A 17078-nucleotide genomic window follows, 5' to 3' on the forward strand; every position below is an offset into this window, starting at 1 on the left:
TCATCGTTCTCTATAACACATAAAAGATGAAACCAACTAAATAAATGGTTTGTGTATTACACATCATTGTGAACAAATAGGGGATCCCTTCTGTTCTTTAAAGAAAGAAAAAAAGGGACCTCGCCAACTATAATTGAATCTCGCAGGGCGGAATGGAAAGAATGAAGCCAATTTCAGGCCAACTGCCGCACGAAATTGAAAAGGTTGCGAACGATAGGCTCTTTGCCTTTCAAACACATTTTTTTGCTTTAAAATGTTGAACACCTTAATTAACGCTCATCACGAAGTTTGACTTGAGTCAACAAACTAATACAACATTCTCCGCGGAGGGTCTTCGTTCTGCCAAATGACGTTGTCCAGGTGATGTCTTCTGATTGCAGCGCAGATTGGTTGCACACTGCGACGCCCTTCTGTTCACGCTAGATGTGAGTTATCATCGTATCATTATTTCCCGTCTTCAATTGCCATGGAATTTCGTTTGGGGTTTGCTGTTCATGTTCTTTGCACACAAAAATGTTGTGGCGACATCGACCGGTGGATTGGACCCAACGTTTCTGCGCAACACGCGATGCCCATTTCCATATTTCGTTTTTGAATGGCAATCTGAACTACCGCATATTGAGCTGAGACTAGTGATTATTCTTTTCCTTTTGGGGGGATGTTGTGGAAACGGCATATTACGTGGAGGCAAATTAGCGCTAGGTAACAAACGGGCAAGCGTACACAAAGATAGGTGTGAACATCATTGAATAGACGTTCTCTGTTCCAGCTGAATATTATCTCTTTCTTCTAATTAGCGTTTATTGATCAAGCAAAACTCGGCTTGGTTGCAACAAAAAGTTGAAGCGCAAGGTTTTCCTAGTTGATGAACAAACTTCAACTGATAATAAGGAAAGGAATCGTACGTTAATCGACCACTCTTGCATCTAACTACGCCCTATTTATTATCCCTGCACGTGCATCGTTAATAAATCTCATCGCGTAATAAAATTAACATACTGCATGTGCAACACTAAACTGGAACGAGATGGCCGTTTTCTTTGTGGCTCGCTTGTGCACGATTTTATTGGCAACCATACAAACGCGACGGACTGCAACTAACCTTACTCAACAGACCCATTGGTTTAGCATTCACCAAACTATTGTTTTATTTAAAAATAAAAAAAAAGGGAAAGCGCGCCGTCAAACATGTCATGTTATATACCAACGGCCAACAGCACTATTGGCCTACAGCCATGCGACTCAGTTGAATCTAGAATGAGCTGACGTAAAGAAAGAAAAAAAGAAATGAATCTTCACTACGTTCGTGTAGCGTTTAAAAAAATTCATTTCAAAACACAGCGTTGCCAGCGGGCCAACCAAAAGTTCCGTAATTAATTGTTGAAATCACCGCTAAAAGGGAATCATCAAGAATGCAACCAAATTGCCTTGTTACTCTACCGCTAATAATCTAATCGTCGTTGTATTGATCCGGCGGTGAAGAAGAGGCCGTCGTTCTCTACAAGTGCCTCTCCAACAGGGCGAAATGAAACGCAACCAGCTTGTTATTTTCCTTCCTTGTTTTTTTTTTTTTATTCTCCTCTCTCTTTTTTTACTTTACATGGGCGCAACGATCTGTTTACTAACACATTCAGGTTTTTTTTTTCCTCTGTTTGGCATGAACTGTCAATCGCAGCTCTCGTTTTACCTCTTAAAGGGGCAGAAAATTGACAACCCAACGGCGCGGAGTTACCTCTGCGTCGGGTTACCACTGATGGCCATGGCAAATGCTGTAATAAAAATAAAAAAAAGGAGTATTTTTCGGCGGCATCATGGCGCCTCGACACTTGACCGAAGTAGCCGATCATATAGCGTGCGTTCAACTAGCCTACACGTGATGCCATCAGCCAGACAGATCGGATAACAGTCGTGGTGGCTTCGAAAAATCCAGTTTAAGAGCTGTTCTACATCTAATACGCGCGCGCCGTGCACTAAAAACCACTTTATTGGCGATGTGCACGAACACGGTAGCTGAGTAAAACAAAACAAAAAAAAGATCAGGAATTAGTTAGACCGCGCACGCAATATACCGAGAAATGTTTTTGTGTTCGCTACATACGTTTTAGGATATGTGGGAGAAAACCAGCTGGCCCAGTCGGTCTTTATTTTTTTTCTTTTTCCCAGTACACAGCCAAAGACGAGTTGTGTCTATAATACTGCTATCCGCATCTTGTTAATCTCCGAACATGGAAATTTCACGTTAGAGCTGACTTGAATTCCCAATAACAGCGATTGAATTTTCTACCCAAAAAGGGCTCGATCGACGAAGACGTTGCATGAATTGGAGAAAATGTATTCAAAAGAAAACTTTTATTTTAATCCTTCCCGTTTGAAACAAAATGCGAAATGATGTTGAAGAGAAAGAAAAGGCGGGGCCGGGAGAAACCGCGCACGTTCGGTCGTGTTTCTTTCTCCCCTTTTTTTTTCTGTTTGCGGGGGCCGGGGGGACGCCTCTATTATAGCGACGCTCCGTCACCAGTGGCTTCCAGTTCATCGTCTAGCCTCTTCTCGAGCTATTCGTACGTTTATTTGCAGCGCTATCCTACTATTTAATCAGTACGGTTCATGTATAATTAGTGTGTTTTCATTATCGCGCTAGTGATCCCGCGATGATTTGAACTCTCGAGAAATTATCAAGTTCTCACGTTTGCACCTCAGTTTCTATAAGACAAAGAAAGAATAAAAAAATGGAAAAATTTCATAACGATACCGTCTGGTCGATTTCTCCGTCAAACTGCACCGAAGGGTTTAACTGTTCTGACTTTACTGGCGGCCTCAATGGCCTCGTTCAAAACGAAACGTGCACGAATGACTATTGCGAAACGGATGACGACTACATTGACCGGATCGAAGCGTACATGTTTCCATCCGTCTACGAGTGGATTCTGATTGGTCTGCATTGTGTGGTATTTATCGTTGGTTTGGTTGGCAATTTCCTCGTCTGTCTGGCCGTTTATCGCAATCACACCATGAGAACCGTCACTAACATGTTCATCGTCAACCTGGCCATCGCCGACTTCCTCGTCATCTTTCTCTGCTTGCCGCCCACCGTTTTGTGGGACATCACCGAGACCTGGTTCATGGGCAACACGCTCTGCAAAATCATCCCGTACTTTCAAGTAAATAGAAATCAAATAATTAAAATGGCCTAATCGCGAAACATTTAAACGATAAAAATGGCAAGCCATTGCATTTCGGTCTGCCGCGTTGCACGGGCGTGGAATTTCCTATGCTGAACAGACAAATTCTTTCGCTTGGGCTCTCCAATCGTCTAAATTGGCCACATTTAGACAGCCCTTGAAAAATGATTTACATGCGTAAACTGTCAGCATTTAACGACCTTCGAATTCCGAGCCCAACGCTCCCTCTGCTTGCGTCAAACAGCGTCTGACTCTAACGTACCATGTTCACGCAACATACAAACATCCTTTGTTAGCGATGACTTTAATGCCCATGAAAGGTAAACTTAATTATATAGCGAGTTTCTTCGTCAGGCAGCTATAGATCTTTATTCAGAGATTTGCCTGTGGGTGACAATGCATGTCATTTCAGCGTCCGTATTAAATCCGGTTGGTCAACTGTCAGTTAAGGACGCAGCACAATCATATCGCTAGGGTCCCTGCTAACCTGCTCTCTTCCGCTTTTCCGCGTATCTAATGAAAGACGCGTTGTGTTGTTATCGAATACGGTCAACTCGCTCCGACTGACACAGGACATCTTCTTTATTTTCATCGTACGGATGAACGCGGGACCGCCCCTACTACTGTTAGCAGGGGGGGGGGGGATCTAGCGAACTGTAATTGCATCGACACTAGTCAGTGCCACGTCCCCGATACGTTCAGCTTCGACTAATCAAAACACGGCCGTCTTGATTTCCTGGCGCTATCGAGGCCATCTTGGCTAAGCTTTTTATTTAACGAGATGGAACACGTATCCATGGACAGACTAACAAGGCAGGGAACAGGCCATAAACACTGCGGGTCAGTGGGTCAACGTTAGCCATTCGATCGTCGTCTTTCCAGTTTAACATCAACATTCATACGTTGATATTACGGTTTTTATTGATGAGTAAAAGACAACTGTGGAGACAGGTGAATTGACGTAATGATATTACAAGTATTTGGCCAATCCTCTTGTAATCAAATTCCGATATGATGTCCGTTAGCATTGCACTACATTTACGCGTTGGCGCAGATGACGTACGGCATGAAGTTTAATTCCCATATAATCCTATTACGTCTTTCTTTAATGGCAACCTGCAAAACTTAAGGGTGTGCCAATCATATTTATTCCTGTGCTCAACCGTCCATAACAAGAATCATGACTTAAGCTGATTGGACTCGTTCAGTTCATTTCTACGTTCCTGTAGCTCTCTTTAAACTCATTAGAGCGAAATGGTATGATATCAATAAACCAATCCGATTTCAAGTTCGAAGATTTGGAATATTCCAAGTTGTGTATGACGCATACGGTCCAAGTAATAACAAACTTTAGCAATAGAACCGTATACCAATAAGAAAGTAATATGATGTCCCCCTATTGAGTTGAATAGATCCGCAAGGGTTATTGCATTGGACGGTTGTAAGGAATGGCTTTGAGGACAGCTGGGATTGATGATTGATAATAGCTGTCCTATCGTAATCAGCATGATACCGCCCCGTTTGGCAAGCAGGAAGAAACAATAATACGATGATTTGGGACGATTTCTCGAAAGAGACGGGCACTGACAAATATTATTTGTTAGATTCCTCTGTTCACATCATCGGGCTCCCGTAGGTTCGCTTATTCTGTCAATCTAAACTTGAGCTCAATGTTTACTTACGAGCTTAGCAATGCGGGACTCTTAAAAATATATATATACATATAGATATACTTCCATTATACGTCGCGTATTACTATTTTTTCCTTGCGCAGAATCTTGACATTTCCAGTCGTTTCTCTGTCAACTTTCTGAGTGCCTAGATAAAAAGCTAAAATGGCTCAGCAATAGTACGCGTGTGTCATAACCGTTGCGTTGCAGTATATACTCCATTTACATTCTTCGTCGGATATTATTCCCCAAGTTATCTGACTATCTCGTCACATATAGCAAATATCCGAATTTGCTTTCTTCGCAATCGAACAGCAACACACAGAGGACAATACGAGGCCCCCATTGTGTCCTTCTGGATGTGTAAAAAGAAATTCCCATGACGAGCGTACGAAAGTTTTTATTTTTGCCTATCGCGATTGAATGTACCAATAATGGACATTCGGTTCTATCTTATTATTTTGCGAAAAGTATTTGGGATGCAGCAAGCGGCTATCATCGATGGTCGCCTTTTGTAGTCGTCTGCGTAGATTGCAAGTGCGGATAGCAATTACTCCGCATTGGCTTTTAGGCAAACAACGCCCATATGGAGCCACAAGATCTGATCAACTGTATAACACGCAAACAGCTCTTGGAAATAATTCTATCTGCCATCAGATAATAGTCTCACTATTAATCAGTCAAACGAAGCCTCTTGCTGGACACTACCGATGGACATTGGAAAAACAGCTTTAAAAGAATAAAAAGGACTTTGAGTTTCAATGTAATATGATACGCGGAAAGAGGCCATAGTGCACCTAAGTTACTCTGACGAGAAATATTCAAGAAAAACATTCACCATTGTCGCAACTGTCTAGACAAAAATGCTCCCAACGGCGAACGCCTTCGAAACTTTGGGTAGGAGGACAATCGAAGAAAACTTATGGGCAAGATTCACTCGAATCCATTGTCGGGAAAAAGTTCCTTCAGCAACGAGCGAGGGAAAATGATGTGTCCCTTTATGTATCTTACTGTTTTCAGGCGACAAGAAACTTTTCTGTTTTTTTTTTTTTTTTACATTTCAGAAAAAGAATTGAAATATTTTGTCACAGTCAGGATATCATTTAACGATATCCAGAAGCAAAAACGTGCTTTGCAACAGGAGACACTGTGACCCGATTAAATAGTGGACTTGCGTAATGTTGGCATGAAAGAATCGCCAATCGATTGATGGAAACTCTTTTCATTGTCGATTCGCACGTACACTCGGCCCAATTTCCCACTTTTGGAATTCGATATTTTCTTTCCACTAGCATTCAAGAGTATTGTTATGTGATCAACGTGTAAGATATCGTCGACCTTGGTGATTTATCAACGTCCCTCCAACGTGTGTTCATATAAAATGCGACGTGAAAAAAAGGATAACCTGAAGCCCACGTCCTTTGCTTTTGAAAGACGTGAAGCTTCACGATGTATTGGGTTTCGTGCATAATACTTTACCAGCATAAAAAAAATATACGGTACATAACAATAGCAGACAGAAAGGTGGGAGCCAACGCCCTGTCTGACCAGTGAAGCTTGGGGATTTTGAAGTCTCAATGCATATATTATACAAGTACGCTGATCCCCTTCAGTAGCGTTAAGCCCAGTCCGTGCTGGCCATCCGATAAGCTGCGTTAATGCGAGTAAAGCCGTGACGTGGTCAATTTATAAAGGCAATAAAGGGGGAGGGAATAAAAGATATATCGAAAATAAGACGAAAATAACTTGCTCTTACACCTACTTACATTGCTAAACACCGTCGTGATTAACCACCGTGCCATGTACGGATGCAATGTAATGCACTGTGTTATTTTTACTAGAAAACGATAACAAATTCAACGCTATCGTTCCAAAGCTTTACTTTAAGGCGAGGTGATACCCACAAGTTTTACGGTTCCATTTCCAGGTGAATTTTGTTTTATTTACTACCACGCTCCCTTACAGCTTCAACTTAAATGCAGTGCATCACAAGAGTTGGCTAGCCCAAGAGGAGATCATTGTGCACGTCCTAATGTATCGGCTTTTCCCTAATTACTAACTTGCGCATTGAAGCTGATGATGGTGTCGTGAACCGCCTTACGATCTCCTTGGATCATTTTGGCTGTTGTTCCGCTAAAGTTTCAACACACCTCGATTAGTTACTTGATTGAAAAACTTGGTCCCATTACACCAACCGGGTTTTCATCTACTAGCCAATTCGTTCCTGCTATTTAATTTAATTTTTTTTTTTTTTTTTGTTCTTTCTTTTAGCTCATTCTTCATTGATCGATAAAGAATTCTGTCAGCACGGAACTGCATCGTAAATCGCCGAAAAGATATTGGACGTTATCTTAAGAAACCACACGGTCTCGGAGGACCTGCGTCTGCGGGACAAAAAAAAGAGGGAGGATAAAACGATTTTGGGTAGTCAAAGGGCGAATGAAACTTAGCATGAAGAGAAAGGCCATTCAGAAAGAGAAAAAAAAAGAAAGGAAATTAAAACAGAAAAGTTCTCTATAATAATAAAGGGGAACCGTCATTATGAGCAAGTCGTTCCTTTGAATTCGTGCAATATCCGTGCGTTCTTCAAATTTGACTTTCATTCTTGTTTTAGCCACAGACGCATCGAGCCGGTCCTGATGAGAAACGTGCCCTGACTCGTAGAATTTCCACGACATTACACTTTTGTTTTCCTCTTCAACGCTTGCAAGTCTGAACGTATATAGCGCGTTCGATAGCTATTTTTCTCCTTCAATAGCCGCGTCGCGATTCCGTTTCGTCACAACACTTTTTCTTATTCCATTTCGGACTTTGTTTTTCTCTCTTTTTTAGCCCATCGCTGACGTACATTGACTAGCACGCTGTTCCACCACTGCAGACAGGCAAAGCACATATTGGACCGTCGTTAGCCAACGTCCCAAAAAAAGAGCGAAGCTTTTGTGCAACCAAAATCAATCTCTTGTGTTTTTATTATATTGGCTGCTGCAGAAAAGCGGGAATGAGTTTACAGAGGACATCACAGGATGGCTGTGTATGTACTTGTATGAACCTAACGGGATAAAAAAGATGTCGTTCTTTCTATGGTTGCGTCGTCCGTTTGTTTTTATTTTTTGCTGGTTCCGGATGCTGCGATATTGCATCTCTCTTCCGCCGACGTGGACAAAGCACGACTTGTCGAATAGACGAATAATAGATTCACGTAAGACGGAAGTCATTGCCTACGTACATGGGAATTGCCATCGGCGTTGCTCCGTCCAAATTTCGCAAATCGAAAATGGCCGTTTAAATATTTGGATTATTTGGCGAACGCGAAAGGGGGGGGGGGGGAAATGTCGTTGGATTGTGTGCTGACATTTTCTAAATATAAACAGCGATGCTGAAATTAATTTTGAAATTCGTATTTCAACAGACTGTTTCGGTATCCGTCTCTGTCTTGACGCTGACTTTCATCTCCGTCGACCGTTGGTACGCAATTTGCCATCCACTCAAGTTCCGCTCGACCATCGGTCGGGCCAAAACTGCCATCGCTGCTATTTGGATCATCTCGCTGCTCATAGGTAAAAAACAAAATAAGAAATTATTATCCATTTGCCATATAATGTCCAAGGAATTTGGTTAAAATAAACAGCAGGCAGATGAAAAAAAAAAAATTGCTAAACACCTGGCGTTTTTCAATCACGACATTCAACGATGAGCCAATTTCGTTTTTTTTTATGAAATGCTGCGTAAAAAAAATTTATGACACCTACGCCTTACAGGGACAAGCCAACATTTTTTTGGCATTCACCTTATTTAGCATACCTGCATTTTATTTGAACAAAACGCATTGGAAAGAACTTTGCATTTAAGGAAAATTTCTAAGAGCCTTGCCATTTGCCTTTGTATACCTCGTTGAATTCCGCGTGAATCCCGTTTAACCGGTTTGAAAATGGCCTGAAAGCCAAAAAGGGTCGTACTGAAATTGACAGTAATACTCCTCCATCAACTGGATGGTTTGTTTTTGAAACCGCGGGAAACGATGGCCGTTCGTGAATTTTTAGTATTTTTTATTTATTTATTTATTCTTTTTTAGACATCCCCGAGTTAGTGGTGCTGGAAACGCGACCGAGCCGCAACCTGTCGATTAGCACCGTCTATTTTACGCAATGTCAGCCAAGTTGGGATGACGAAACGGATCTTTACAGCCAGCTGGTCAAATTCGCCCTGCTCTACGCTCTTCCGCTGCTATTCATCTCCGTCACTTACTATCAGATCGTCAGGGTCTTGTGGCGTTCAGCCCGGCTCGCCATAAGCGGCGGCAACCGCACGGCTGACAACGCCGACGACGCAGCCAACAGCACCACAGGTAAATGAGTGAAGTCAAAGTTATTTCAAGAATCTACATGGCGTTTTTGAGTGCAACGTAGAGAATTCAGAAAGTGAATTTTTTAGCTCTTAGTTTGGCGCCGTTTGCAACCTCTTCCTGTTTTACGAGAAATCTCATACTTTGCATACCCTTACAAAACGGGTCCTAAAATATGAATAAATGGAAAAGCTTTGAAAGCAGATGCGTTAAGCCACTTGAAATTGGTGTTCATCGTCAGGCAATGGGACCTCTGCAATTTTTCAAAAAATCGAACAATAGACAAAACAAGCGTTTGTTTTTTTTCCGGTTGCAATTTGGTTTGAAACATGCGCATAAAAGAGGGTCGTTTTACATCGCTCAGCTCACCGTTTTTCTAGAAGGAAACGATTTTCCATAAAGCGAACAACTGAAAAATATGTTCTCTGAATTATCTATAAAGCTCCTCATGCTGCCGCACATTGAATTCTATTTTTAGCCGAGTGTAGGACGCGACCAAAGAACGGATAGTAGAAACTTTTAAAGTGCATTATACCGCCAACTCGTAGGTTACGACGAGGCATCGTTGTTGCTGGCGCCGAGCACAGTGGGGAGGGGGGGATTAGTACGACGTCGAATGAATGATGGTGTCATTTAGGGCAGAGCTTCTTTTCTTCTTTTATGAGTTTAATGGTCACCAGTATTAGCCTATTGAGAGTTGGTGGATTAATCTGACATAGAGTGTAGACACGCCGAAATTCCCTCGGACGGGAAATGCGACGATGGATGCGCGGATCGGGAGCACGGGAGACCATTCGAAGATGATGAATGGCCCATGAAGTGGACGTATCACACCCTAGGCCCTCATAAGTGCGCCACGTTTCCTTGCGGTCCACTCCCTAACTCGCCAAATAGAAGAGAACAGAGTAAGCAAGACCACTCGAATGAAGTTGGGCCACTTTCGTCTCGACATCCCGCATTTTTTTTTTTTTAAGCATCCTTTTATGAAACTGCCCATCCCACGTTTTTGCGAAGATGTTCGCCCCCATTTAATCCCATTCAATTGACAACTGGTTATTGATGATGTTCGCGGCATTATACGGCTGGCAAAAATGCGCATAGCAACCAAGCGTTTTATATGGAATGACGGCTCACCATTCATCCGAAATATTTAAATTTAACTGACCGAATCTTTTCTAATGGATTTACATTTTATTCGTTTTTTTTTTTTCTTTATTCGATCAGTGCGTCTCTTTCCTAAACAACCGAGCAGCAATCATCACCATCCTCACGGTCACCATGGCACCGGTAGTGGGGGCAATAAAGACATGCTCACCGTCAACTCTAATGCGTCGATCGAATTGCAATTGCGTTCCAGACGGAAAGCAGCCAAGATGTTGGTTGTCGTAGTCATCGTCTTTGCTGTCTGCTATTTCCCTGTACATCTGGTCAGCATTCTAAGGTAATCTTCATTTTCGGCATTCCTCCTTTTAATTAAGGAACTGTTGCGTACCTCTAACGTGCCCTGGAGATTTCCAGCATTTTATATGGGAAAAAATTCCCACGTCATCATAACCAACGTATGAGGCAATCATTTTAAAAGTTGCGCTTTTTTTAAAATTATTTTTTTCGGATGGTGGGAGCAGATATACAATCAAACTGACACAAAATGATTACACGGTCGCAGCGGCGCTCGTCTCGCACTGGCTGTGCTACTTCAACAGCGCCATCAACCCCGTGATTTATAACTTCATGAGCGGTAAGTAAGAAAACACGCACTGCTCACGGCGTTCCGCGTCAATCTCTGCATCCCTTCCTTCCATTTGCTTCCCGTAATAGCACAAAGTTTGTTTTGTTGTTTTTTTTTTCACGCAATGAAAAACGCGGGATACGACGCGTATCCTCATTGAGTTCCCGGTAAGGGGCGACGATCCTTTTTTTCTATCCCGAGTTACTTGAATTTTTCTATAAAATTAAAAGAAAAAGGGGACCGAACTGCACAGTGCCAGGCGGAATTCGATTATGAAAAAAAAAAGAAAGGGGTCCAGCGAGTTTTGAAACGGACTTTCTTTCATAAAAATCCGTGCGCACATAAAGAAAAACTTGGACTGCGTCCCGATATTTGAAAACACAGATACAATCCATCGAAAAACGGATGCGACTGGATGGACGACGTAACTTGGTGGCGTTGTCAAAAGAAATCAGATTTTCTTCCTGTTCGCTACCTCATTGTTGTTTGCCTTTCGTTTCACGGAAGACGGATGTAGCTTAACCGGATCCATAAAAGCAATAAGAGTTAGAAAAAAAATAGCTTGCCAACAGCCGTAAACTTTTATGTGATTGTGTTTAGCTTTTGCGGTTCTTGGAGTCGTTTGTCGCAACGTTGAATTCTATATTGCTTTTTCATCCCCTTGTTTACTCAGGTGTTGTTTTATTTTAAGGCTACTGTAACGCTAGCGTGAATGCGGTCGTGAACAAGTAAAGTTCTTTGCACAAAGCTGTTGCCATCTTTGGACGAATCCCGACGATGGATGCGGCAGTCGCGTGCATGTCTCGATAAAAAAAAAAGGAGAAAACAAAAGGTGACATACGTAGTTGAGGCCTAGCAACTCACTTTCACGAAAGGTCGATTACGTCCGACATGCGCAGATCCTTCTTAAAATTGAATTCACGACAAACGATAAAGATAATGAGTTTCATAAAACGCCTTGTTGGGGCGTTGTTGGCAGCGACCGTTGTAAATTGGCAATTTGCATACCGCGTTCGTGACATCAGTGTGTTGTGTGTGTGTGTGTGTCTAATAGGGAAGTTTCGTAAGGAGTTTCGGCGCACGTTTCGCTGCCGTTGTCGCTGGTTGACTGACCATCTGCCGGGCGGGGGACGCGGTCGTAGTTCCGTTTCGATTTGCGCTGCCGGATCTCGCCTCAATCAGTCGATGATCGCGGTCGTCCGCGTACCGACAGGGGCGACGGTTTTCGCAGCGGCGTTGGCTTCGACCGCGCCGGCTTCGACGGCCGTCGCTACCGACCGGCTAATGGCCAGCAACGTGCCGCCTCCATCGGCCGCAGCCTGCTATCCGCTCAGACAATGCCGCTCCAATCACCCTACTGCACGCTCCATCAGAACGCTCACGACAACCACGTAAAAAAACACGCACAAAACAAAAAGAACATCATCACCCACTGCACTTTGTTTCTCTCAGTCTGATTCGTTCAAATCTCGTTGATTGCAATCTTGATTTCGTCTCAGTTTAGGTCTCGGTATTTTTTTTTATTGCTTTGGTTTTTGTTTATTATCTTGGTCGTTTGTCTCAAGTCTGCCCCCCCCCCCCCTTTTTTTTTATTTGAGCGGCTCGGAACCCCATCGTGTTGATTATGTTCCCTAGCACATCTAGGAGGTTGCCAATTGCGAGGCTGTTAAAAATCGTTGGCATTTTTTCTTTGTTTCGTTAGCCATCTTCGTTGCTATATGCATGAAGTGTGTATGCCGTTTATTATGCACTGCCATTTGTATAGGTTTTCTGAGTTGGCATTTCAGTCCCCGGCTATAAAATAGCGAAAGAGATGAGACGTGATGACAAAGACGTTTTCATGGGCACATGAATGTCTTGTCATCTAGTCACGAATGGCATCTAAACCAAAATCACACACTACCAGCGGTTCAAAATATGAAAAGATTTTGGAGCGTTTCGATATGAGTAAGTCAGTGGGCGAGCCAAAAATATTTGAGGACCATGGACCCAAGAACATTAGCCGCATCGTTCATTTCTTCCCTTACACAGCTATGCTTAAATGATTTTTGTCTTTTTAATTTCTTTATTTATTTATTTTTTTCTCGTCATTTCATGATGTTCAACCAAACAGGGAATTCGCTTGATCCGTGTAATTGATTGATGGCTGTTAATTATCACTCCCGATTCTCGTGAACCATATCATCGCTTGATCTCTTTGAGCCGGTCGTTAATCAAAAATTCACCTGTCCCTCTCTCGAATGAAAAGAAAAGCGGTGCCAACTTAAGTATTAAGAGAATTTCGAGAATGAATTGTTTGAGTAAACAAACTTTTAATCTTTAGCGGATATTAATCGCTGATCAAATGCAAAATGAAAGAGACTACAGAGTCTAATTTTTAATTGATTATACGGTGACGTGTTGTCTTTCGTCTTATCGGTGCTTGCACGATTTGTCCCCACCTCAATCACCATTTTTATTTATCGCTTTCGTTCCCACACCCGAATTTCTTAACGCCGTGCGTGTCATCATACATAACCTGCGCATTGTAACAGCGTTCACGTTCTGGCTTTTCACGTTTCTGTTTTTAACCACTCCATTGCTGATTGTCCTTACACTACATATTTGTCGAAATAAAAAAAAAAACAGAAATTACGCTCTCCCCCCCTCCCAAAAAAAACCTGTGTGATAAAACAAAGCAAAAGAAAAAAAACTGGTGCGAAATTTCTTTTAGCACAAAAATAAAAAACACAAAAAAAAACAAATGAATACACGTTTAACGAGTTATGTTCTGCTGCTTTGAATTAACGCATCCATCCAATTAGCATTGGCTTCTATAACAAGCAATCACGAATAACAAATCATTTCATTTTCTTTTTCTACAATATTCGCCGAATTCATGGCAATTCTATGGAAATCACGGATCGCTTAGCAAATTAACAAACAACGTCGGTTTCGAATCGGTTACAATGGGTTTAGTCTTAAAAACGTGTGCACAATCATCCCAGTTAATAATCTTGTCTCTATAGTGAATTCTTTTTCATTTTTGATTGATCCAAACAAACTTTGGATGTGTCTGGAAGTATCAACAGTAGTTGCGTTGTTTCTAAAGCTCGTTTTATTCCGTTTTTGTTGATTTCTTTTCTTTTCGTTTTTTTTTTTTTTCGTTATCTTTTCTTTCCCACCACCTTCTTTTCTTTTTGTTTCATTATTTTTCCAAACGCGCAATAAAGAAAAATTTCGTCGCGAGTTTGGCATTGCCATGAACTGCTGTTCTTCCGATGTGGATAAACGTCATGGACGAGAAGAACGTACAACTCATAACATGAGTCCCTCTCCGAGCGTCGTCACCAGTTTAACACGGACACCCAAACAACATCAGCGCCAACCGTCGGGATTCTTCAGCAGCCAACAGCCGACAAGATCTTCGTCCAAGAGTGGGAATAGTCCACCCAGTTCGAAGAGGAGAAACGGCGCTTCACCGTCGGCCGAAACCATTTTACTTTGCACGATGCCTTCTTCTAATTACACGCTTGTCAATACGGCTAACGAATAATGCTCATTAAATTATTCTGGCGTTTGAAATCATTTCGTGAAAGGCAAAAACATAACAAAACAAAAAAAAAATTGCCGTGCTTTTTTTTTAATATATCGTGTTTTACTTTTAGTCGTCTGTACTTTAAAACGCTCTCTGTTCAATCTTTATTCGATGTCATTTTGCTTATTAAACATTGGATATTCATGCAAACGAAATTCCCCTGAAGGAGGTAGACGTTTAAGTAATACCATTTCGACAATGATTAAATGTGTCATCGTTTTTATATACTCGTGCTGTCAGTTCCTGGCTGATGGGGCCATCAATCAATAAGTGTCGTCTCATCGTTTATTGTTTGTATAATCAAAATTGGTTGTAGAATAAATACACTGTATCTATTCTATTGCGGTCATTCATTACCTGTCCCGACTTTATTTTTTTTCTGTGGTCCATTTTCTAAAATGAGTTAGGGAACCTCTGACGTACAAGGGCGGTATCTGTCCAGCCCCGTGTTATCAAGCGGGTCGTGATTACGCAAATGAGAGGGTAATTTAGAGTCAGAGTTAGAGTAGCAGTCCCTTAGAACGGTGAGCTGCAGTCTAGCCTACTTTACAGAGAGAGTCGTGAGGCTTCTCAGCTACACGCGTAAATGCCATCGGCTATGTCTAGATTACTCCTGCGAGTCCCTCATGCCGACGTCATTCATCCATCATTGCATTAGACATGCATATGTTGCATAACGTTTGGCATTTATTACGTGTACGTGCCACTCATTCTAACGCACGTCGATGGCTAACGGGATACTAGCAGCCGCTTACTCTTTTATTTTTAAAATTTGATTTCACAGTACCATCGGTGTAAGAGCCATACGAAACGTTAGCGTATGACGCAAATGACACAGGAGGTTGACGTCGGCCATGAGCGAATGCACCGTTTTTCACCGGAATGAGCCCTACCGTAGTTGGTAAACTTGACGGTGAAATGCCCGACGGGCTCACGCCTATAAGCATAAACGAATCCTGATTATTCAGGACGCAACTTGACCTGCAACTGACCAGACGTTGTTTTGCCAAAACACTCGGCTTATCTCGCACCTTCAGGGTATGTCTTTTGGTCTTCCTATCCAACTCATTTTTATGTCTCGGTTAGCAGAGCTAAGGGGGAACAACCTGCGTGAAAAACGCCTGCTTCGTGCATCTACCCATCCGCTTGTGTCGTGTAACGTTTTTATGGACTTCGCCAAGGTCGGTATACTCTAAAAGGAGCCTACGATAAATTACAAGCGAAATTCCAAGAGCGACTCCAGTGTAACTACTTCAGCAGAGGAAATTGATTCGCCTATTTCTTAAGCGGTTGGCTGAGCCGGCCTGTAATAGTGATTATTACGTGAGTTGGCGTTACACCTTGAAATGCTCGTTGAATGCAACTGGCCAAGAAAAAACGAATTTCGAGTTGGACGTAAATCAAGTAAAAAATTGGGTAGTAGCCTAAAGTGAGGAGATTCGGTTAGGAAGTGCGCACGCTTGCCCTTCTTGGCTGGCAAGGTAAAAACGTCCTGCGGACACACGAGCCATCCGAAGAGTCAGACGAGAAGGTGACGCCTATCACTGCAACAAGACTACGCAGCAGAAAAAAAAAACAAGCGTGATGTTCTAATTCAGTTTTATCTTGTTCTTAATCATTCATTATTGTCGACGGTTTCTTCTTTTTGCGCTGGGAAATTCCAACGTCCTTCGCTTTAAAAGAAAAGAAAATTTCTTGTTCAAAATGCTGCTCGAAAGAGAGAAGCCAAATTTCGGTTGTTGCAAAGGGGGGAGGCATCTTGCGTTTCGGGAGCTTCAACTTCCGCAGGGTATATAAGGCGAGTAGAAAAAGCTTTACCTTCCACAGTCGTACCGATCGAAGAGCTGAAAACTGCAGGAGAGGAAAAAAAAGCAACTGATTTTGCATCATGAACAAGGTTAGCTCTAAATTTAATTCTGACCAACGATTGCCCGGCCATCGACGTTTATGGCTTTAGTTTTTTACGGTTCATGCAGCGCACATAAAAATTTTAAATTTTTTTTAGGGAATTCTTATCTTGTTGATGTTGGTTGCCGTTTGCGCCGTGATAACAATGGCGCAAATTGAATACGCTGAACTACCGCAAGCGGAATTCGACTTGGACGGCGACGCAAGCCGCCGCGCTCGTTACTATCGGCCACAACGGAGACGCGGCAGCCGTTTCCCCGGTTGGCTTTTCGGTTGAAAAAAAAAAGTGGACGAAATGAATCATCATCGGCAGCCTTGTTATTGGATTCCGATTCATCCGGACGGAATTATTTCTTTAAAAATGGGGTGTACTTCTTTCCTTTTGTTTGTTCGTGTGTCCATATCCATCGTTGAGATAACCAATATATTTGGTGAACGTTTAACGCACAGTCTACAATGGATACGTGTATGAATTAAGATAACGACAAGTATTCAAATTGTAAAAAAAAAAAATCGTTTAAATCTTGCAAGGTCAATGCCTATTTACCAAGTTGTCATGGCGAAAATGGTTTGAACCAATCCAGTTTTATTCGGCTGATTTTTGGTATACATCCAGAAGCACTGGAAGAACTCCCATTTGCCATCTTGAAAGACTTGGGTAATGGCTAAGACG

General features: G+C 42.2%; 2 protein-coding genes and 1 long non-coding RNA gene across 4 annotated transcripts in view; 2 read left to right on the top strand and 1 right to left on the bottom strand.

Annotated features, from left to right (window-relative positions):
- LOC130698532 (uncharacterized) overlaps positions 1-17078 on the bottom strand; it is a 65748-nt gene that overhangs the window by 45612 nt on the left and 3058 nt on the right. The gene's annotated exons all lie outside the window — the stretch shown is intronic.
- LOC130698520 (orexin/Hypocretin receptor type 1-like) lies at positions 2571-14754 on the top strand. Of its 2 annotated transcripts, none has more exons than XM_057521189.2 (6): positions 2571-3158; positions 8259-8406; positions 8922-9194; positions 10416-10632; positions 10817-10929; positions 11975-12474. In XM_057521189.2, the coding sequence occupies exons 1-6, from the start codon at positions 2727-2729 to the stop codon at positions 12313-12315; spliced, it is 1524 nt and encodes a 507-aa protein (XP_057377172.1). In that variant the 5' UTR covers positions 2571-2726; the 3' UTR covers positions 12316-12474. The 2 variants fall into 2 exon arrangements, with proteins under 2 accessions (XP_057377172.1, XP_057377173.1); XM_057521190.2 differs by lacking the exon at positions 11975-12474 and adding an exon at positions 14133-14754 and having other exon boundaries at positions 2573-3158.
- LOC130698579 (uncharacterized) lies at positions 16295-16848 on the top strand. Its single transcript, XR_009003300.1, has 2 exons — positions 16295-16394; positions 16503-16848. It is a non-coding gene; the product is annotated as an uncharacterized LOC130698579 (long non-coding RNA).

Source organism: Daphnia carinata, chromosome 3 (genome assembly GCF_022539665.2).
Source record: "Daphnia carinata strain CSIRO-1 chromosome 3, CSIRO_AGI_Dcar_HiC_V3, whole genome shotgun sequence".
Lineage (NCBI taxonomy): Eukaryota > Metazoa > Arthropoda > Branchiopoda > Diplostraca > Daphniidae > Daphnia > Daphnia carinata.

Coding starts and splice junctions, on each gene's coding strand:
- LOC130698520 (XM_057521189.2), top strand. CDS start 2,727: ATGGAAAAATTTCATAACGATACCGTCTGGTCGATTTCTCCGTCAAAC. Junction 3,159..8,258: donor AAATCATCCCGTACTTTCAA/GTAAATAGAAAT, acceptor GTATTTCAACAG/ACTGTTTCGGTATCCGTCTC. Junction 8,407..8,921: donor GATCATCTCGCTGCTCATAG/GTAAAAAACAAA, acceptor ATTCTTTTTTAG/ACATCCCCGAGTTAGTGGTG.